At 38.9% G+C, this 17,826-nt stretch overlaps 3 protein-coding genes and 1 pseudogene across 5 annotated transcripts in view; 2 read left to right on the plus strand and 2 right to left on the minus strand.

The window, feature by feature from the left end:
• Window positions 1-2,728, minus strand: part of LOC146480924 (roundabout homolog 1-like) — a 28,549-nt gene extending 25,821 nt beyond the window's left edge. The window contains exon 1 of the mRNA XM_085108607.1: window positions 2,424-2,728. Coding sequence (XP_084964733.1) covers window positions 2,424-2,625 — 202 coding nt within the window. The 5' untranslated portion in view covers window positions 2,626-2,728. The remainder of the gene's footprint in view (window positions 1-2,423) is intronic.
• LOC146480926 (uncharacterized) overlaps window positions 1-17,826 on the minus strand; it is a 142,848-nt pseudogene that overhangs the window by 19,688 nt on the left and 105,334 nt on the right. The gene's annotated exons all lie outside the window — the stretch shown is intronic.
• On the plus strand, window positions 5,651-12,298 carry LOC146480928 (uncharacterized). Its single transcript, XM_085108558.1, has 3 exons — window positions 5,651-6,164; window positions 11,214-11,502; window positions 11,898-12,298. The coding sequence occupies exons 2-3, from the start codon at window positions 11,238-11,240 to the stop codon at window positions 11,999-12,001; spliced, it is 369 nt and encodes a 122-aa protein (XP_084964684.1). The 5' UTR covers window positions 5,651-6,164; window positions 11,214-11,237; the 3' UTR covers window positions 12,002-12,298.
• LOC146480929 (uncharacterized) overlaps window positions 14,863-17,826 on the plus strand; it is a 14,867-nt gene continuing 11,903 nt past the window's right edge. The window contains exon 1 of one of the 2 annotated variants that reach the window (XM_085108619.1): window positions 14,863-15,105. In XM_085108619.1, coding sequence (XP_084964745.1) covers window positions 15,088-15,105 — 18 coding nt within the window. In that variant the 5' untranslated portion in view covers window positions 14,863-15,087. The remainder of the gene's footprint in view (window positions 15,106-17,826) is intronic. The other variant, XM_085108617.1, reaches the window with a different exon arrangement.

Consider the following 17,826-nt stretch of genomic DNA (forward strand, 5'->3'; position numbering starts at 1 on the left):
CTTAAAACAACACGGCAGGGACAAAGTCACATGTTTTTCTCCACTGATTTTACTGATCGACTGCTTTTTTAAGAAGATAAAGGAGCTGTAAAGTTTTTTTTGCCGTACTTTTGCCTGTGACATCGAAATGGTATAGGCACATTTGTTGCACTTGTTTAGTGAACTTATTGACCGGAATAAATATATATTTTTAGAGCAGAATAGGAAAGAAATCTGGGATCGAAAACCATTGACTGGCTGTCTTCAGTCAGTCTGATTAGTTTTAGGGCCCGATATGTGATGTTTGGAAACATTCACAGGCCCCAGATGTCAAGTGTTTGTTAATCGGTTTTGATCTCATAATTCGTGACGTGAATTGTGAGCCGCAAGTATCACACGCAAATTCGGTCTTCCCTGAGTGGGAAAGAGTTTTAATCAGAGCTTGAAACTTGGAACAAATAAAGTTCTTTTCTTCTTCTTTTGAAATATGAGATTTAATTTAGAGAAAATTACATACCAGAGACACTTTTATTTTATTAAAAAAGAACATTAGTTTAAAGGCCGTAGCGTACACAAACTTGTATGCTTTGGAAAGCAGCCAGCGAGTTTGGAATGTTAATTGTATTAATTTTCTGTGGGATGATTGGTCTAGGTTTGTGTAAAGTTTCAATTTTATTGGGTTATTTCACACCGTGAACGGGGCTTCGTCCTTTGACCTAAATTGTCGCGGTTTTCATCGACCCGTGACCGCACCTAAGCCGTTTTTCTAAAAATAAAATACCTTGGAACTTTAAAATATGATTTTCTAAAATAGTTAATCCAAGGGTATCTTCAGACGAAATATCAGATATTCGACCAAGTGGTCGCTGAAATGCAGTTCTCGATTCTTACAGGCAGCCGCTCTTAAGAAAAACTGCAAATCTTTCTCATATGGGACACAAACTAACAAACATTTATCTTTGGTGACCGCTTAATCACGAAATAAATCAATTGCAGAACCCTGATAGGATCACACAAAAGGTGGCAATGACCCTTTTTAAAATCAATCGAAGGGCCCTATCTGTTCCTCTCTCGAGATAAGTGGACTATAGGACCCTGGCTGCTTCAGGTCACGTGTCTGCGCACGACAAGCGTCTCCCTAGTCGAGATACACTCGCTCTCGATTATTTTGTTCGCAAGAGCCGAACAGAGAAGGAGAAGGAAAGCAAGAGAAATGCGAGAGATTTGGCGTAGTTTCATGCATGCGGTCTCCAAAAATCACAAAATCTAGTGAAGCAGCGGTTGATAGTGTAATAATTCCGAAACCTAAATCAGATTAATTTATCTACAGCGGGACTGTTTCATGAAATTCTACCAGAAATATTACCTGTTCCAGCCTCAACTGCTGTAATAAGTACATTTTTTGCTCTTAAAATGCAATTTAGTTCATACACAATTCTTTCAGTAACAGCACTGTCAATTAATCACTCACTCGAAAATACAAATACAAATTTCTGCTTATTTAATTCGCGAAGCACAATAAAAATAAATATTTAATTTGTCACCGATTTTCTGCGCTCTGAGCTCAATGTTTTTTTTCACAAGGAATAAAATAACATAAAAATACCTTTGAATTATTTTCACATGCGGCTTGCAAGCCGTGCTTTAGTCCATTGGCATTTCTGAACAATTGCAATTTAGTCAAATGCGTCGCCTGCTCACTTTGTATTGCCAAAAATAGTATGAAGTGAGTAGTATATAGGTATTGTAACATATTTTTGTACTGTAAGATAGTAGCGTAAGATTGTCTTGTAAGATAGTGGCGTTGTATTACACTGTAACTAAATGGAAGAACTGTAATGTAATGTAAGTAATGTATTATAATGTTGTACTGTAAATAATATAAGTATTGTTTTTGTTTACTGAATTGTAAAATTAAAAAAAAGAAAAGAAAAGAAATGATCACAAAGCCGCAGAAGCTATTAAACCAGCCCTCATTGCACCTCCCCCCCCCCCCCCAACTCCCCCCCCCCCCCCCAAAAAAAAAAAAAAGATAAGCAATTTTCTCTTTAAAACATCTTTGATCCGAACACCTGATCCATGGCTGACATACACGAAGAAACGGTTTCAATTTTCTGGCCATTAAACGTGAGATTGCAATCAAAGCTCACTCCGAGGTCCTTAACGGAATCGAGAGGTAGAAGTTCTTTATCCAAAAAAGAAAGACGAAAACCCTGGAGTTTTTGTATGAGATGCATTTTTCCCACTCGACAATTTACTCTGTCGACTCGACAATGCTTATGTCCACTCGTACGATTCGTGCGCAGGACTCGACCACCTAATAGGGAGACACAGAATGGCGTCTTGTAGATTCTTTACATTGCGTCGGTCCTAAGCTATGCCTTGCAGAACATGCGAAAGATTTTTCTGAAATTGTTCTTACATGAACATTACCACAAACCTACCTTGAGTATTCTCGATGATCTTAATGACATCTGGATCCCTAGACGATGCTTTGTGGTCCGCGACGATTTCAAGAGCGTTTATCCTCTTTTTGTGTTCCTTCAATTCCAATTCAATCCTCAAAAACCCGGCACAGTACAACAGAATCGATATAACAGAAATAATGGAAGCAAAGGAAGGCGAATTGTGCTTCTGAGCCGTCATGTTAGTCAACAATCCGCCGCACTAATGTACAATGCAATGTTTGTCTACTTCTGTTTCAGCCCGATATGTGATACTCACATCACGAGCGTGGATGATGTGGCAAAGTTTATCCTATTTACATTCCTTCACATGTTGTGCGACACAAAGCTCAAATCCGTTTGGGCAAGTTTTCTTAATTGATATCAAAACACATGAGAAGGTGCCAGAGTTCATGGAGGACGTGCTTACAAAGTTGGGCATTCGCCAACTCTCTTTTCCCACCCGCGAGATACGTGCTTTATGTGGTCTCTCGTGCACGCTGCTGTAACGGTTCAGCGGCCTTTTAGCTGGACTACCTGTAGTTCTGAAGCTGTCCTTAAAGGAAAAGAAAACTTCAAACTAGAAACCACAATTTTCTCACACCACAAGAAACTCTATCCAAGCGTCTCATCGAGTCAAGATTATTGTTATTGGGGGGTGATTGTGTTGAGTATGACGCGCCGTTTGTTTCAAAGTTGGTTGGTATTTTTATAGTCACCGTATCTGTATCATTCCGAAGTATCTCCCCTGTTGTAGCCTGTGTCGAGCCGCCCCCTCCCCTCAGTGCAACAAAAGAAACAGGAGGCGTCTGCACGCAGGCTGCTCTGTCGTCCACATATAAATATTATTAATCCTTCAAATGCTTGCTTCTTTGAGTTGTTTCCAATAAGCAGATCTGTTGCAGAAATAATTAGTAATCATTAGTTTAGTTTGACACTGTGTTCATTGTAGCCTGAGTATCAGGCTTTTCGGTGGGGGGGGGGGGGGGGGGGAGGTGGGGGGGGGGTTGGGGAGAGGGGAGATAACCGGTCATTTCAAAGTTGATTAAAATTGCATGAAGCTTTAAACTATCGTTTCCGGCCGTTGTTTCGTGATTACGTTCTCTATATCTTACGACGATGATTTTATTACCATTACCTTTTGAAAGACATATTCGCGTTCAAAATTTAGCAAGTAACAAATCCGAATGGTGTTACAGAGGCCGAAAGTTAGTCTCCTTCGCAGTAGCCTGTGTTGCAGCCGAACAAACCTCGTTCCCAGGGTTTCTCATCTTAGATGAGAGACCCTGGGAACGAGGTTGCAGCCGAACTTGTCACTCGAGACCCTGACTTGTCAGTCTACCCGTTTTTCTGTTGTTTGGGCTGGTCACGCAACGCGCTCCCTCTCGCGTGACGAGCTCAAACAGCCTCGAAAGTTGACTATAATTCCTTCATGGCATCTGCTGCGGGCGCGAAAGTGTCACGCAGAAAACGTGACAACGTCTACGCGAGAGAAGTTCAGCGTTTTCGCGATTGTTTTGGCTCAGCAACAGGAAACGGACGTAATCTGACGGAGCCGGAAATTTGTAACAATATCTTTTTGGAGTTATAAATGAAATAAATTTGCATTTTGACATGTTTACGAGTACAACGCGGTGAAGCGTTATTAGTTTGGGGGTAAACATAGCATAGAATTGTTTATATGGAGAAAGAAATTGAAATTCAAGGTTATAGTCAAAGTTGAAACCTGGAAAAATATGTGTATGAATTACAAGCTTAATGTACCACGAAACTGGGTTGAAAGCGTTCAATGGCGATTTTTATTACTCAGTATTACTTTTTATCTGTTAAACGCTGTGAAGTCTAGGAGAGCAGGACGTTAAAGGTCCCCCTTATTTTCTTTTGGAAGGCTACATCTCTTGAACTACCGGGATAAAAAGTTTAAAACTGTTTCAAAGAGTATAAAATAAGATATGTGATGGTGCGGATGCAGTTTTTTTTCTTTTTCGTCGACTACATTTTCCCCTGGGAACTGATCTTTTTTGTCTTCTCTTTTAGCTGTTTCTGAGTTTGAAATAAAAACCGTTTCGTTTGTGATTAAATGTAAACAGCAATTTCTAAACATTATTACGTAATTCGTGATAGTACCACATATGCAAAGTTGAAAAATCTACAATTTCGATTTTATGCTACTTTGTCTTTTCTTCGTTAGGATATTTTTTTATTGTTTTCGCATTTAAATACCCCTAAAGTTTGACCATATACGGTAATGTGGCGGGAAATTTGAATTTCTATAATAAGCCGTAACTTCACGTCTTTTTATCCGATTGAGATGGGGTTTTCAACAGAAATCATAGAATTCTATACCGAAAACCAATACAGCATTTTTCACATTATTTTCCTGACGCCAAATTTGGGCATCATTTGTGGCGTCACAATAGCAGTCAAATAGAATTAAATAATAACCAATTGCAAGGTAATTTATCCACCTACTTCCCTTCCAAGTCTCGTTACATTCGATTCATTCTACTTTTGTCTATAGCTTATAACTCTCAGTTTTGAGAGTTGCGGGAGGAAAAGCCCGAGCAACCGACCATCGTGATATAAATGATAATAAAAGCAGAAGGCTGGTTTGGCCAGCCGAAATATAGCACACTTTAAAAAGTAATTCTGCGTTATATCGGTCTCTGCTTCTACTATCAAATATAGTAACTTTTTTTACATCTTGTATTTAAATTGACTGATAAATGAATCACTAAAATGACGATGTCGTCATATACAGTTGCGTTTGAGACTGTCGAATGTATACTTCTCGAGTATATTGAAAGCTACATCAGTGAGTATCAATTTTTTTCAATTTAGGTGTTGCTTTTAGTGCCTGCTGCAAAAAAAAAAAACGATTGCCTCTCTACTTTCACTTTTCGAACTCCTCCTGATAACATAAACATTTCACCAAGCAATCTTTAAAATGCAGCTAAATTTCTGTTAATTCAACTGCAGTTTCATCCAACTCCAAATCCAAATTCGAAGAAGGCAGCTTTTCATTCGGTCATATTACCACGACTTGAACTATTTTAGATTGAAATCACCATGATAATTTATTAAGTTTAAAACGTCGTTACTAGACCATGTCAAATTTGTGTCCACATATAAAATTAATGGCGGTATTTTCGACACATCCGCATTAAAAATATAATAATGATATCTATCGTCTCGTTTTCGTTTTTTCTTTTTATTTTCTTTCTTTTCAATTTTTTGAGGTCGTAAGGGCAGCTTTGCTTTGGTTGAATTCTTTCTTCTTCATTTTCTGGTCTTCTTTTTGACAATAAGGATAATTAAAATATTTAATACATTGCGTGATTGAATTTGTTCACGTCGATTTGGTTGTTTTAAATCTCGCCGCACATCTCTCAGGCATGGATATAAAAATGATTAAAGGACCACGCTTGCGTGGTTGTGCCATTAAATCTTTCACGACAAGGGCAGCAATTATACATATTTTGATGCTTACGAAAGTTGAAATTAAGCCGCGTGTCTGTCTAACATTATATTTTAGAATACGCTGCTCCGGTTATTCCTGAGAGGATTTTGGATTTATTTCCGTGGGTTTCACTTGTCTTGCATGTCATATTGTGCGTCGCGTGAACATCATTTAACAAAACATATGGCACTTACCCTTAAAAGGATAGCTATTCATACAACAGACTAGAATATCCTTTCAAGCCGAACAGTCAATTTTCTGCAGGACTTCGATCTCATTTGGTGAGTACACTTTCACACGTTTGTTATTTTTGTTTTGCAGCAAAAAGGGACTTCATATTTGAATAAGTTCAGCAAATACGGTAAATGCCATCTTCGGGTTGATTGTCTCACATCAAAAGACAAAACAAAATAAATATTTTCTTATGTTTTTGTCTTCAAAATGTGTTACCGTCCATTGCTTCAACAAAAGGAACGCCTAAAAAAGACGAAAGCTCTCATTTGAATCATTACGGTTTAATGTTTTAAGGAATGACGAATAAATACGATCCTTTAACACAGTAAACTTTGGATCAGCTTTAAAGTACGAACTGATCGAATACTGAAAATACGAGAGAAATTCGACAGCATAAACGGCACTCGTTGACCGAGCTACAAAAGCTAGACCCGGAAGCGAACAAGACACTTCAGTCTAAATCTATTGTTAACCAAAGAACCCGATCTAAGCAGACATTGACACTCTAGAATATATTTACGTTCAATACAGTTTTCTCGCCGAAAATCTCTGTTGTATTATATGGTTATTTTTTTACGCTCCCGGTTCAGTTTGAATTATTTATTGCATGGTTTTCCTTTTAACGCTTTGCCTAGGTATCCCATTCGGTGACGTCACGTCAGAGGTAAATACAGATGTTATCACACTCACAGATGCCAACATTTATCATTTTTATTCTTCAGCCCGAGGGAATGAGTGGTGAAAAGATCACTTTTGACAAGAGTTGACAAATTCATAAACGTGGAAGCACAAGTGCGTCATTATGTGTACTTTTGAGAATATTTTAAACTGAGCTAAATGCAAAACAATACATATCCACGTTACACCGAAAATATCACTATAAAATAAAGCAATTTTTTATATATATATTTAATTAAGTAACGCCCTCTTCGAATCAAAGAAATTACGATACAATCTTGAGGTTAAAACATATATTTGTTATAAAATAATCATATTTTTCATCTCTGACCAGTCGGTCGTTTGATACGAGCTTTGGTGGATTGCGCTTGATTATTTCAGTATTGTCATGCATGGTGATAACAGTATTTCTAGCAATAAGGTGTTTTATAGCATGTGGCATGCAGTTGCCATGGGAAATTTTCTTGGAGCCAGACCTGGTCTATCTGGGAAGCCCTGATCCCAAGATTTTACCTGGCGCATATTTTTTAAGAATTAAAAGTAGCGAGATTAAATCATGACGTTTCAGCGACGACATGTCACCATTATCAAATGTAAATTATTATAAGTTCAGTAACGTTACTGAACTTATAATCATTTACATTTGATAATGGTGAAATGTCGTCGCCGAAACGTCATGTTTTAATCTCGCTACTTTTTGTTCTGAAATGTTTTTCCAAATCCTTCGTTATCAGTGTATTTTTGTTTTGTACGTTATGCGATCATATGTAACAAGGCGGCCTGTCAGGATCTCAGAAATATCCCTTTTTCAGTATCGAAATGCCAGTGACGTGAAAATATTCCCCAGTAAATCGGACTGGCCGATTGTTGGATAAAACTGAAAAAAAAAAACGGCTAGTATAGGTAGTTTGCACTTCCGCCATGTTGGTAGACGAAACAAAAGAAAATTTGTTCACAAAGTTTGCATAAATATGGAAAAGAAATCCCAGAGGAGAAAAATCTTATTTCTCCTGTCCACCAACTTGGCCGCGATGCATCACATACAAACCATCAATTGGCTCGTTTCTCAGTTCTAGGTTAAAATATAATCAGTCCGAGTTTTCTCAGTTGTAATTGAGGAGCTTTGAGGCTTACAGAGCCACCAGAAAGACGAACGATACTTTCCGCTAAGCTTAGGCAAGGAGGCTTTATCGTTAGCTCTTTTTCTCTCGAGATTAAGCCTAACCCTAACCGTAACCCTAAACCTAACCCCTTGTCGTCATGCCAGACGGTCATAGCAGTTTGCTAGCTCCTCTCGTGGCTAATCCTACCAATCATGATTTGAGCGGCAGGAACGGCTGCAGTAACGGCACATAAAGGTGCCACAATTTGAGACGGGGATCGTTTGACGCACTCTCCGTTTTCTTTGATCGCTCTTTTCTTTCCACTCTGCCCTCAGCATCTCTTCCTGCAGGGCGGCTCCTGTGGGCACTGCAAGTTTTCCAGGCCGCTCGATCTGACGCCATTCGTTCCCAGGACTTTGGGTCGATCTGTTCATGTCTAGTACTGGCTGTTTATTTCGATCAAAGGATTTCATCACAAGCATGTGTCATTGACCAAATACCAAGGAGCCTTGAAACGACTAACTTTTCTAATTGCACGGCTTAATTCTTATGTACCGATGGCGCCGAGATATGTACCAATACCCTTTACTCCCCTCCCAGTGCATAGGGAGCATAGGGTCGGAATTTTGATACTGTATTGGCTCGTTTCTCAGTTCTAGGTTAAAATATAATCAGTCCGAGTTTTCTCAGTTGTAATTGAGGAGCTTTGAGGCTTACAGAGCCACCAGAAAGACGAACGATACTTTCCGCTAAGCTTAGGCAAGGAGGCTTTATCGTTAGCTCTTTTTCTCTCGAGATTAAGCCTAACCCTAACCGTAACCCTAAACCTAACCCCAATGTCCAAATAGAGGTAGTCTCGGTCGCTTGTGCCACCTCTGAGGGAGGCCATTACAACTAGATTAAATTTTTTTTTTTTTTATTTTTTTTTATTTTTTTTTATTGACAATATCTATATTACCCTTACAATACGTACAAATAATACTTACAATACACTAGGATACAACGAAAGAAAAAAGAAAATACAATTACATTCACTACTATGGCTTGCTTATTTCCGTTACATTTTACAAAGTACAAAGAAAAGTAATATACAGCTCTAGGTCACAAACTTTTTGTCAATTAAAGGTTTCCATTTATTGTTATAACGTTCATTTGTATTAGTTCTTGTTGATATTTGTTTTTCGATTTCAGCTTTGCTTATCACTATTGTTAGATAAGTACTAAAAGACAACGGTTCTTCATTAATACTGGAACAATATATATAGTATTTCGCAATTAGTAGGAGGTGATTAGTTAAATTACAAAGGTTGTCGTTATCTATGATACCATATAAGATTTTTGCGGTTGACAATTCTAGTTTTATGGTAGTATGAGTCTCATACCATTCCAGAAAGATTTTCCAGAACTCTGATACCACCGGACATGAAACAAGCATATGTTTTAGATCTTGTTTTGTTTTTGAACATAAATAGCAAAGATCACTGCTCACTAGTTTAGCTTTAAATAATTTGCTTCTAGTAAAAACTATATCATGTAAGGTTTTGTACTGGAACATAGTTAACTTTATTTCTATAGTGATAGAGAAAGCTAAGTTAAAGTATTTGCTTATTTGGTCCGGTTTTAACCCATTGGCAATAAGGCGTTTTTTTGCGGTGGGTTCTTCAAATATACGCTTCACGAAACTTTTGTGTATGGCTTTGGTTGTTAGCGCTTTCAAGTTATCCCACGGTTGTGTAGGATGCTCTTGCTGTAGCCCCGTTCGCTTTATTGCCATTTTATATTCTTGTGGAATAGCGTTTATTAGTCCAAAATAGGTCAAAAAATTGGTATGTAGCTGATAACGGAGTTTAAACTCTTCATAACTAAGGAAATCTAGATTCGGGTCGAGAAGGTCTTTTAAGGTGTAAACTCCTTTATCAAACCAAGTACGGAAAAAAATCATCTTGTTATCAATTTTAATATCTTGGTTATTCCATATAATTGTTTTCTTTGTGCATGGCATTTTATTATTCTGCACATTCTTAAACTCAAACCAGTATTGTAACATTCTCTCATAAAAGAGTGGTAGCTCTTTGATGTTAAGATCCTTACTGTTACAGTTACAGGTTGAGAGGAAGGTTAAGCCTCCCAGGTGTAATGTGGCTTCATTTGGAATGACCGTCCATGCTGAATTCTCGCTCAGGTGAAGTCGCTTTATCCAAATGGACTTTAGGGCTTTGTTCATTAAGGTAAAATCAATCATATTCAGACCCCCATTTTTGCGTTCGCCAATAATTGTGTTTTTTTTAATTTTGGCTATTTTGTTGTCCCAGATGAAATTGAAGGTGATTTTGTTTACCTGCTCACAGAAGTTTTTAGGGACTGGCAGTACGGATGAATTGTAAATAAGCTTTGAGAGGCCCGCAGATTAAAATTGAACACAACGCAAATTAGCTAAAAGGTACCAAACATCGTCTTATATATATAATTAGGATTTTGAAGCTAACAAATGAGTTTTGAGTTTTACGTTTTGACTGTTGTTCCTTGTGCGCTTTTAAATTTCTACCGAAGCCGTTTTGGCAAGAAATACTTTTGGTGTTTCCCTTCAACAAAATTTACAGTATTTCATACATTCTCATGCATTAATGGTAAATCTGCAGTGTATGTTGTAGTGATAGAGAGAACCCATGAATTTCCCACTGAGCGTTAGCCCATGTAAGGAAAAGGGACGAGGCAAAAACTTTGACCTCGTCAGGAATCATTCATTATTATACATTACCATTACTGTAATTAAGGATGGCATAGGACATAAGCATAAAAATAAACAAGCGAGGATACTGACTTCGTAAGCATAAAGATATACGCATGAGCAGAAAAGCATTCCTTGGCGGAAGTCTCGATACAGGCCAAGATGTAACCATGACTGGTGGAGGAACAGTTGACTGCCTTGTGCTTGTGCTTATGTCGTCCCTATTCTCATGTTAAGTGAAAACTCTGAAACAGGCATTAGAATAATTACAAGAAGTACAAACGTGTTCGTTCTCCTTTTGCTTATGCTTATTCATATGTCGCAGGTGTTCTCACTTGCCGTTTAAGTGGCGTTTGTGCTTATGCTTATTTCTTAGAGAAGTCCAGGCTTACAGAGTTTCATCCTGCCTGTTAAATTACCGCTAAAGAGATCATGAATCCAAAAGCTATGCCATGGCCGACGTTGAACTGTAATAACAGGAGCTACTTGTAGATGAATTTTGTTTCACCTCAGTAACGTTTGATGAAAAATGTTTCTCTGATTCTATCAGCTATATTAACTGATTACAATTTTCTTCTTTATGAAAGGCAACAACCGTCTGGATAAAAGTCATGTGTGACCTTGCTGCAATCAAAAACAATGTACAGATACGCGCCTTTAGGAGCGTCTCATTCAACCGCCATCCACCGCTTGGATCTCATCGCTCAAGAAGAACTCTCAGTCTTCCAACTCGGGAAAAGCCAGCAATTCCGCCGGTAATAACGGAAAACCCTGAATTCTCCAAGCTGGTGTATGGCGAACCACACACTGAGGAAGAGATGCCAAAAGAAGAACAGCCGAAACAGCAGCAGATACTCCTGGATTGTTATGAAATCGGTACGGTAAATCTTTTAACCTGGACGTTTTATAGAGTTCCCTATAGGGTGGAGGGCGTAGGTGATTGACTTCCAGGAACAGCCTATATGAGATGTGTATTAGCACCAAAGCAAGTTTGGGTCCCCCGTAGCAGGCTTTTATTAAGGCTGGTTTTCACTGACTAGGATATAAGCGTAAGCATAAAGATAAACAAGTGAGAACACTAGCTACATAAGCATAAGGACAGACGCACGCGCAGAAAATTCTTGATACCAGCTCTCCTTGAACGAAACGGTTGACTGCCTTATGCTTGCGCTTTTGTCGTCCCCGTTCTCATTAGTGAAAACTTCGACATATGCATACGCAATGTTAATATCGCACGTGTTTTTGGATGACTATCTTATTTTTTCCAACAGGTTGGGTTAGTCCAGTGGTAGGATTACTCATCAGTCTGCTTTTGTATGCTTGGGCGTGTTTCCTCGCATTGTCTTCAAACAGCAAAAAACAAGACAGTGATTAGAATTTTTATATGTAAATACGGCACGGCTTGCTAGGAAGTTTACATTTCTGACACTCTGCTTACAGATACCTTTTAATTCATCATCTGAGGGTATTTGAATGATATCAACACCGAGATTCAAGTCGTTCCAGAAGACAGCAAGCAATTTCCAGCATGTTCCTGATGTCTCTTGGCCCTTGTCGTCATGCCAGACGGTCATAGCAGTTTGCTAGCTCCTCTCGTGGCTAATCCTACCAATCATGATTTGAGCGGCAGGAACGGCTGCAGTAACGGCACATAAAGGTGCCACAATTTGAGACGGGGATCGTTTGACGCACTCTCCGTTTTCTTTGATCGCTCTTTTCTTTCCACTCTGCCCTCAGCATCTCTTCCTGCAGGGCGGCTCCTGTGGGCACTGCAAGTTTTCCAGGCCGCTCGATCTGACGCCATTCGTTCCCAGGACTTTGGGTCGATCTGTTCATGTCTAGTACTGGCTGTTTATTTCGATCAAAGGATTTCATCACAAGCATGTGTCATTGACCAAATACCAAGGAGCCTTGAAACGACTAACTTTTCTAATTGCACGGCTTAATTCTTATGTACCGATGGCGCCGAGATATGTACCAATACCCTTTACTCCCCTCCCAGTGCATAGGGAGCATAGGGTCGGAATTTTGATACTGTATTGGCTCGTTTCTCAGTTCTAGGTTAAAATATAATCAGTCCGAGTTTTCTCAGTTGTAATTGAGGAGCTTTGAGGCTTACAGAGCCACCAGAAAGACGAACGATACTTTCCGCTAAGCTTAGGCAAGGAGGCTTTATCGTTAGCTCTTTTTCTCTCGAGATTAAGCCTAACCCTAACCGTAACCCTAAACCTAACCCCAATGTCCAAATTGATGTAGTCTCGGTCGCTCGTTTGACGCACTCTCCGTTTTCTTTGATCGCTCTTCTCTTTCCACTCTGCCCTCAGCATCTCTTCCTGCAGGGCGGCTCCTGTGGGCACTGCAAGTTTTCCAGGCCGCTCGATCTGACGCCATTCGTTCCCAGGATTTTGGGTCGATCTGTTCATGTCTAGTACTGGCTGTTTATTTCGATCAAAGGATTTCATCACAAGCATGTGTCATTGACCAAATACCAAGGAGCCTTGAAACGACTAACTTTTCTAATTGCACGGCTTAATTCTTATGTACCGATGGCGCCGAGATATGTACCAATACCCTTTACTCCCCTCCCAGTGCATAGGGAGCATAGGGTCGGAATTTTGATACTGTATTGGCTCGTTTCTCAGTTCTAGGTTAAAATATAATCAGTCCGAGTTTTCTCAGTTGTAATTGAGGAGCTTTGAGGCTTACAGAGCCACCAGAAAGACGAACGATACTTTCCGCTAAGCTTAGGCAAGGAGGCTTTATCGTTAGCTCTTTTTCTCTCGAGATTAAGCCTAACCCTAACCGTAACCCTAAACCTAACCCCAATGTCCAAATTGATGTAGTCTCGGTCGCTCGTTTGACGCACTCTCCGTTTTCTTTGATCGCTCTTCTCTTTCCACTCTGCCCTCAGCATCTCTTCCTGCAGGGCGGCTCCTGTGGGCACTGCAAGTTTTCCAGGCCGCTCGATCTGACGCCATTCGTTCCCAGGATTTTGGGTCGATCTGTTCATGTCTAGTACTGGCTGTTTATTTCGATCAAAGGATTTCATCACAAGCATGTGTCATTGACCAAATACCAAGAAGCCTTGAAACGACTAACTTTTCTAATTGCACGGCTTAATTCTTATGTACCGATGGCGCCGAGATATGTACCAATACCTTTCACTCCCCTCCCAGTGCATAGGGAGCATAGGGTCGGAATTTTGATACTGTATGACGCCGAGGTGGAGATAAAATTGTGCAAATTCATGTCCACCAGGCAACTTGTTAAAACTGACTGCGGGGGCCTCAATGCATGTTACGTATAGGCAGTGTAGCAAGCGTTTCCTCGTTTATATTATTATTATTATTATTATTATAATTATTATTATTATTATTGTTATTATCATTTATTTATTTATTTATTTATTTATTTATTTTATTATTTTTTTTTTTTTGGCTGTTTAACCGTGCGGAATTCGGGACGGGGGCGAAAAAACAAACAAAAAAAAAAAAAGAAAGGAGTAGGGTCTGATGGTGGGGTGCGGGGGGGGGGGGGGGGATGGGAGGGGACTAGAGAGAGGAAACGCTTGCCCCTCTATCCCTTCCTCCGTTTCTTTGTTGTTGTTTTTTTCGTTCTCGTCATAATTTCCGCTCGTTGAAACAGAGAAAAACGCAAAAAACTCCACAGAAACTCTTGCCACGCAGACTATGTTGCCTTTTTTAATTATTGTGTAGTTTTCATGATCGAAATCATTACAGAATTGGAGCTGAAGATCACTAAAGAGCAAAACCCGATATGATGCCTTTCTATACGACTTGCTGCAAACCGAAAAAAAAAAAAAACAGTAGTTATCGCAGTTTGTAATAAATTCCTGGCGTTGAGTAAATGCGTTTTTCGGTTGCCGTTTTCATAAATACTAACCCGGCCTTGTCTTCCGAGTTTACTTCCCTCGTCCCCACGAATGGAAAGCGCTCTAGGTTCATGTGACAAACAACCAATGCATACTGGCATGCTGCTAGGATGTGATGTCGATGGGTGGCAATGTGCTTGGATTTGAATGTCGATGGGTGGCAATGTGCTGGGATTTGAATGTCGATGAGCGGTATAAGTGAAAGAAATGTGATGGAAATACATCTATCACTTGTCCACCAGGCCAGGACATAACTTCACATTTCTTTCACAATGTTAATCCAATTTATAAACTTGTCTCGATTTACAAAGATAATACCTAACACCAGAACCAAAGGTCAAGCTATTATAACTCACGAGGGAAGCGCGTCAGGTCTGGCAAATGACGAAATGGCTACGATATTTGATAGCTCTGCTGTTATTACAAAAATATTATCTTCCATTAGGCAGGTGATTAGTTCAAAAGCAACGTCAAACTATTGAATGCTTGTGTAGCGTAGCACTGCTCATAGACAGAGAAAACATAATTTTTCGCCGTTGGTAGCAGAGGTTTGCACAGGACAAGTCGTAATGGAAGGAGAAGAACAGGCAAGTGTGCTAGTTGTTTATTTTTAGTGAAACGCGGTGACTTACTGTGTTGGAGCTGATCACGGTACCATCAATTATAACTTCCTAACGTACAGTGTCGCGTTACTTAAGGCGCGGGAAGAGAGGGGAAAGAGAAGGAGGATCGAGCAACTAAAGGCTTCAGCTAAGTAAAGTTCTGCCTCGCGAAAGATTATTTGTTCACGTTAATCTTAAGCCAATTACAGAACAAAACCATTTGGCACTAAGTATTGAAGAGTAAGACAGAGGATGCAGAAGACCAAGACAGCGGCACGTCCACAATAATAATGTTAAAAATAAGGGAGTTCTGACTTCTCTGGCGTCCTTTCGCTGAACAGCTTTGACGATAGAAATCGGCTAACGATCATTACCATAAAACATTGCACTGTCACGTGTTCCACTCTTTCAGACTGGGAATAGTATAGTAAAAGTGTTATAGTCGTTATAGGAGCGAAGGACGGCGGATAGCCACAATGTACTTTGAGCTTTGCTGGAGAACTGAATGGAATCTTTTCAAGTTCACCTTTCGTCATCTCCCTTTAGTAGAACAACTAGCTGGCAGTCAGTGCTACTTAAAAAGCTGAGCTCTTTCATTTGAATACTACTCACTGTCAGTCAAATTTCACGCATAAAATTAAAAGTTTGCTTTGGTTAGAATGGCAAAAAATGCACCTATCAAAAACATCTAATTAAATCGACAACTTTGCCCAACACAAAATAGAACTACCAATTTTAGACCCATCTCAGTAAACAACTATGGTGATATTGAGTTGAATGCATCAGAAATGTTAAAATTTATATAAAAAAAATAAGAATCAGCTGGTCAAAAGCCGCTTTGCCAGGCGCCTGCATTTTAGGCCGGCAAACACGTAAAGCAAATAGGCAAAGCGAGAACGTACTTTTGAATAATCAATCGCCGGCGTAACTGAGATTTGGTGGTGAGCTTCGGCTGGTTCTCCCTCCAAAGTTTCACTTAAGTTAGGAGTGTATGGGTTCTATAAATCAAGTAGCATTTGACCTCTTTATTGAAAGAAAAAGATATATTTTGTCATTAATTATAACAGGCAACTTAATGAGCACTATAAAACAGATGGCTAAGTAGCGAGGTCACCGCCAGGGCAGATAATCCGGCTTGATTCATCCATGAAGGAAGACCTTCTAGTTTCTTCTTCTAAATACCATGAACACAGAATCCAAATGCTAATTTCAAAAGTTAATAAAATAAAATAGATAACAAGAAGAAGAAAAAATCCCATTTTTTTTTTCTTATTCCAAGTATAGACGGTTTGTTTCTTCTAAAAACAAAATAAAACAAGCCATTTTTTTTCTTTGACAGACGGCTTCGATAGCTAGCTGTCAGTTTCAACTGTAACACTTCATACAAAGAAGATAGCAATACTGGACTCCGAAAATCGGTGGCCAAACTCATTGGTCGATCCATATGCATTTTGGTTTAGCCGAAAAATAATCTCTTTAAGCATAAGTATTATATTTTCTTTGGGATTTGTTTGAATTGATGCATGTCTCGTGTGTTGTTTACTGGATAATCATTATAATTTTTTTTCTGGAAATACAATGCACACCGGAAATATTCAATGCTTAGCCAGTGCCATACTTCAAAGGCTGTGCTCAACAAAAAATGTATGTTATATCCGATGCATGCTGAAAACTGTAACTTCTATTTCTGACACAAAAAAAAACTTACCTCTGTTAAAACCATCAATTTCAAGTTGACACTTACTGGAAAAAAAGAAAGAAAGAAAGAAAGAACGAAAAACGCCGACAAAAACAAAAATACCCGTTTGTCAAAATTTATAGGGTATGCCTTGTTTTAAGTTTTTAAAATATTGCTTGAAAACCAAACAATAGATCCCATTCAAAAATAATGAAAAAAAAAAAAAAAACAAAACAAAACAAAACAAAACACAGTCTTCTTAAATTGTTGCTTTCATAAGAAGCGTACTAAAATCGAGTCATGCTCAGAGTGAAATTTGCTAGTTTTTCTCCTTCCGGACAAGACAGAATGTCCTGGTATGTTTTTTTTACGTGCTGTTACCCTTCTCTGTGGTCTCGAAAGCCGTCAACAAGTTGACCAAACTCTAAGACCAAAATCGCTTAAAGCGGCTTTCGGGAGCTTACAAAAGGGAAAATTAAAACCACAGCCAAAACAACAATCAAGGTTTCTCAAGACTAACCGTTTGGTAATTGCAGCTTTTCATAGAAAATCTGTTGACTATTTTGATGGAAAAGATCGATGCACAAACTCTCATACAAGGCTCTTTTCATCTGTGGGCCAATATGAACTCAGGAATGCCTGTGGTTTGACCCTTAGAATGTTTGGTTTACCACGAAAACATTTTACAAACAACTAACTTCGGATGTTGTAAGCAGAATCTAGACCATAAGGGCAGAAACAAAGCGCAGTTTTCTAAACAGAGCCTTCTGCTTACCAGTTCGGATGCTGACTACCACTGACTCAAACTTATTGAGAAGAATCTATGATGTTCACCCTTTAAAAGAAAGTTTTAAAATACATCATCTCTGGAAAACTGATTACCATTAAGTATTTAAGTGCATGAAATTTAATTTGAAATTAATTTAATACCAATACCATAGAATACCAATGCTGATTTCAAAAGTTAATAAAAGAAAATAAATAATAAGAAGAGGAAAAAATCCCGTTTTTTTCTTATTCCAAATATA

The sequence above is a fragment of the Pavona decussata genome, unplaced genomic scaffold (genome assembly GCF_977016875.1).
Source record: "Pavona decussata unplaced genomic scaffold, jaPavDecu1.1 SCAFFOLD_51, whole genome shotgun sequence".
In the NCBI taxonomy this organism is placed as follows: domain Eukaryota; kingdom Metazoa; phylum Cnidaria; class Anthozoa; order Scleractinia; family Agariciidae; genus Pavona; species Pavona decussata.

What these genes read in the sequence shown, in the direction of transcription:
- LOC146480928 (XM_085108558.1), top strand. Translation starts at nt 11,238, where the DNA reads ATGTGTGACCTTGCTGCAATCAAAAACAATGTACAGATACGCGCCTTT. An exon ending in CCTGGATTGTTATGAAATCG is followed by an intron (nt 11,503 to 11,897) that starts GTACGGTAAATC and finishes TTTTTCCAACAG; the next exon opens with GTTGGGTTAGTCCAGTGGTA.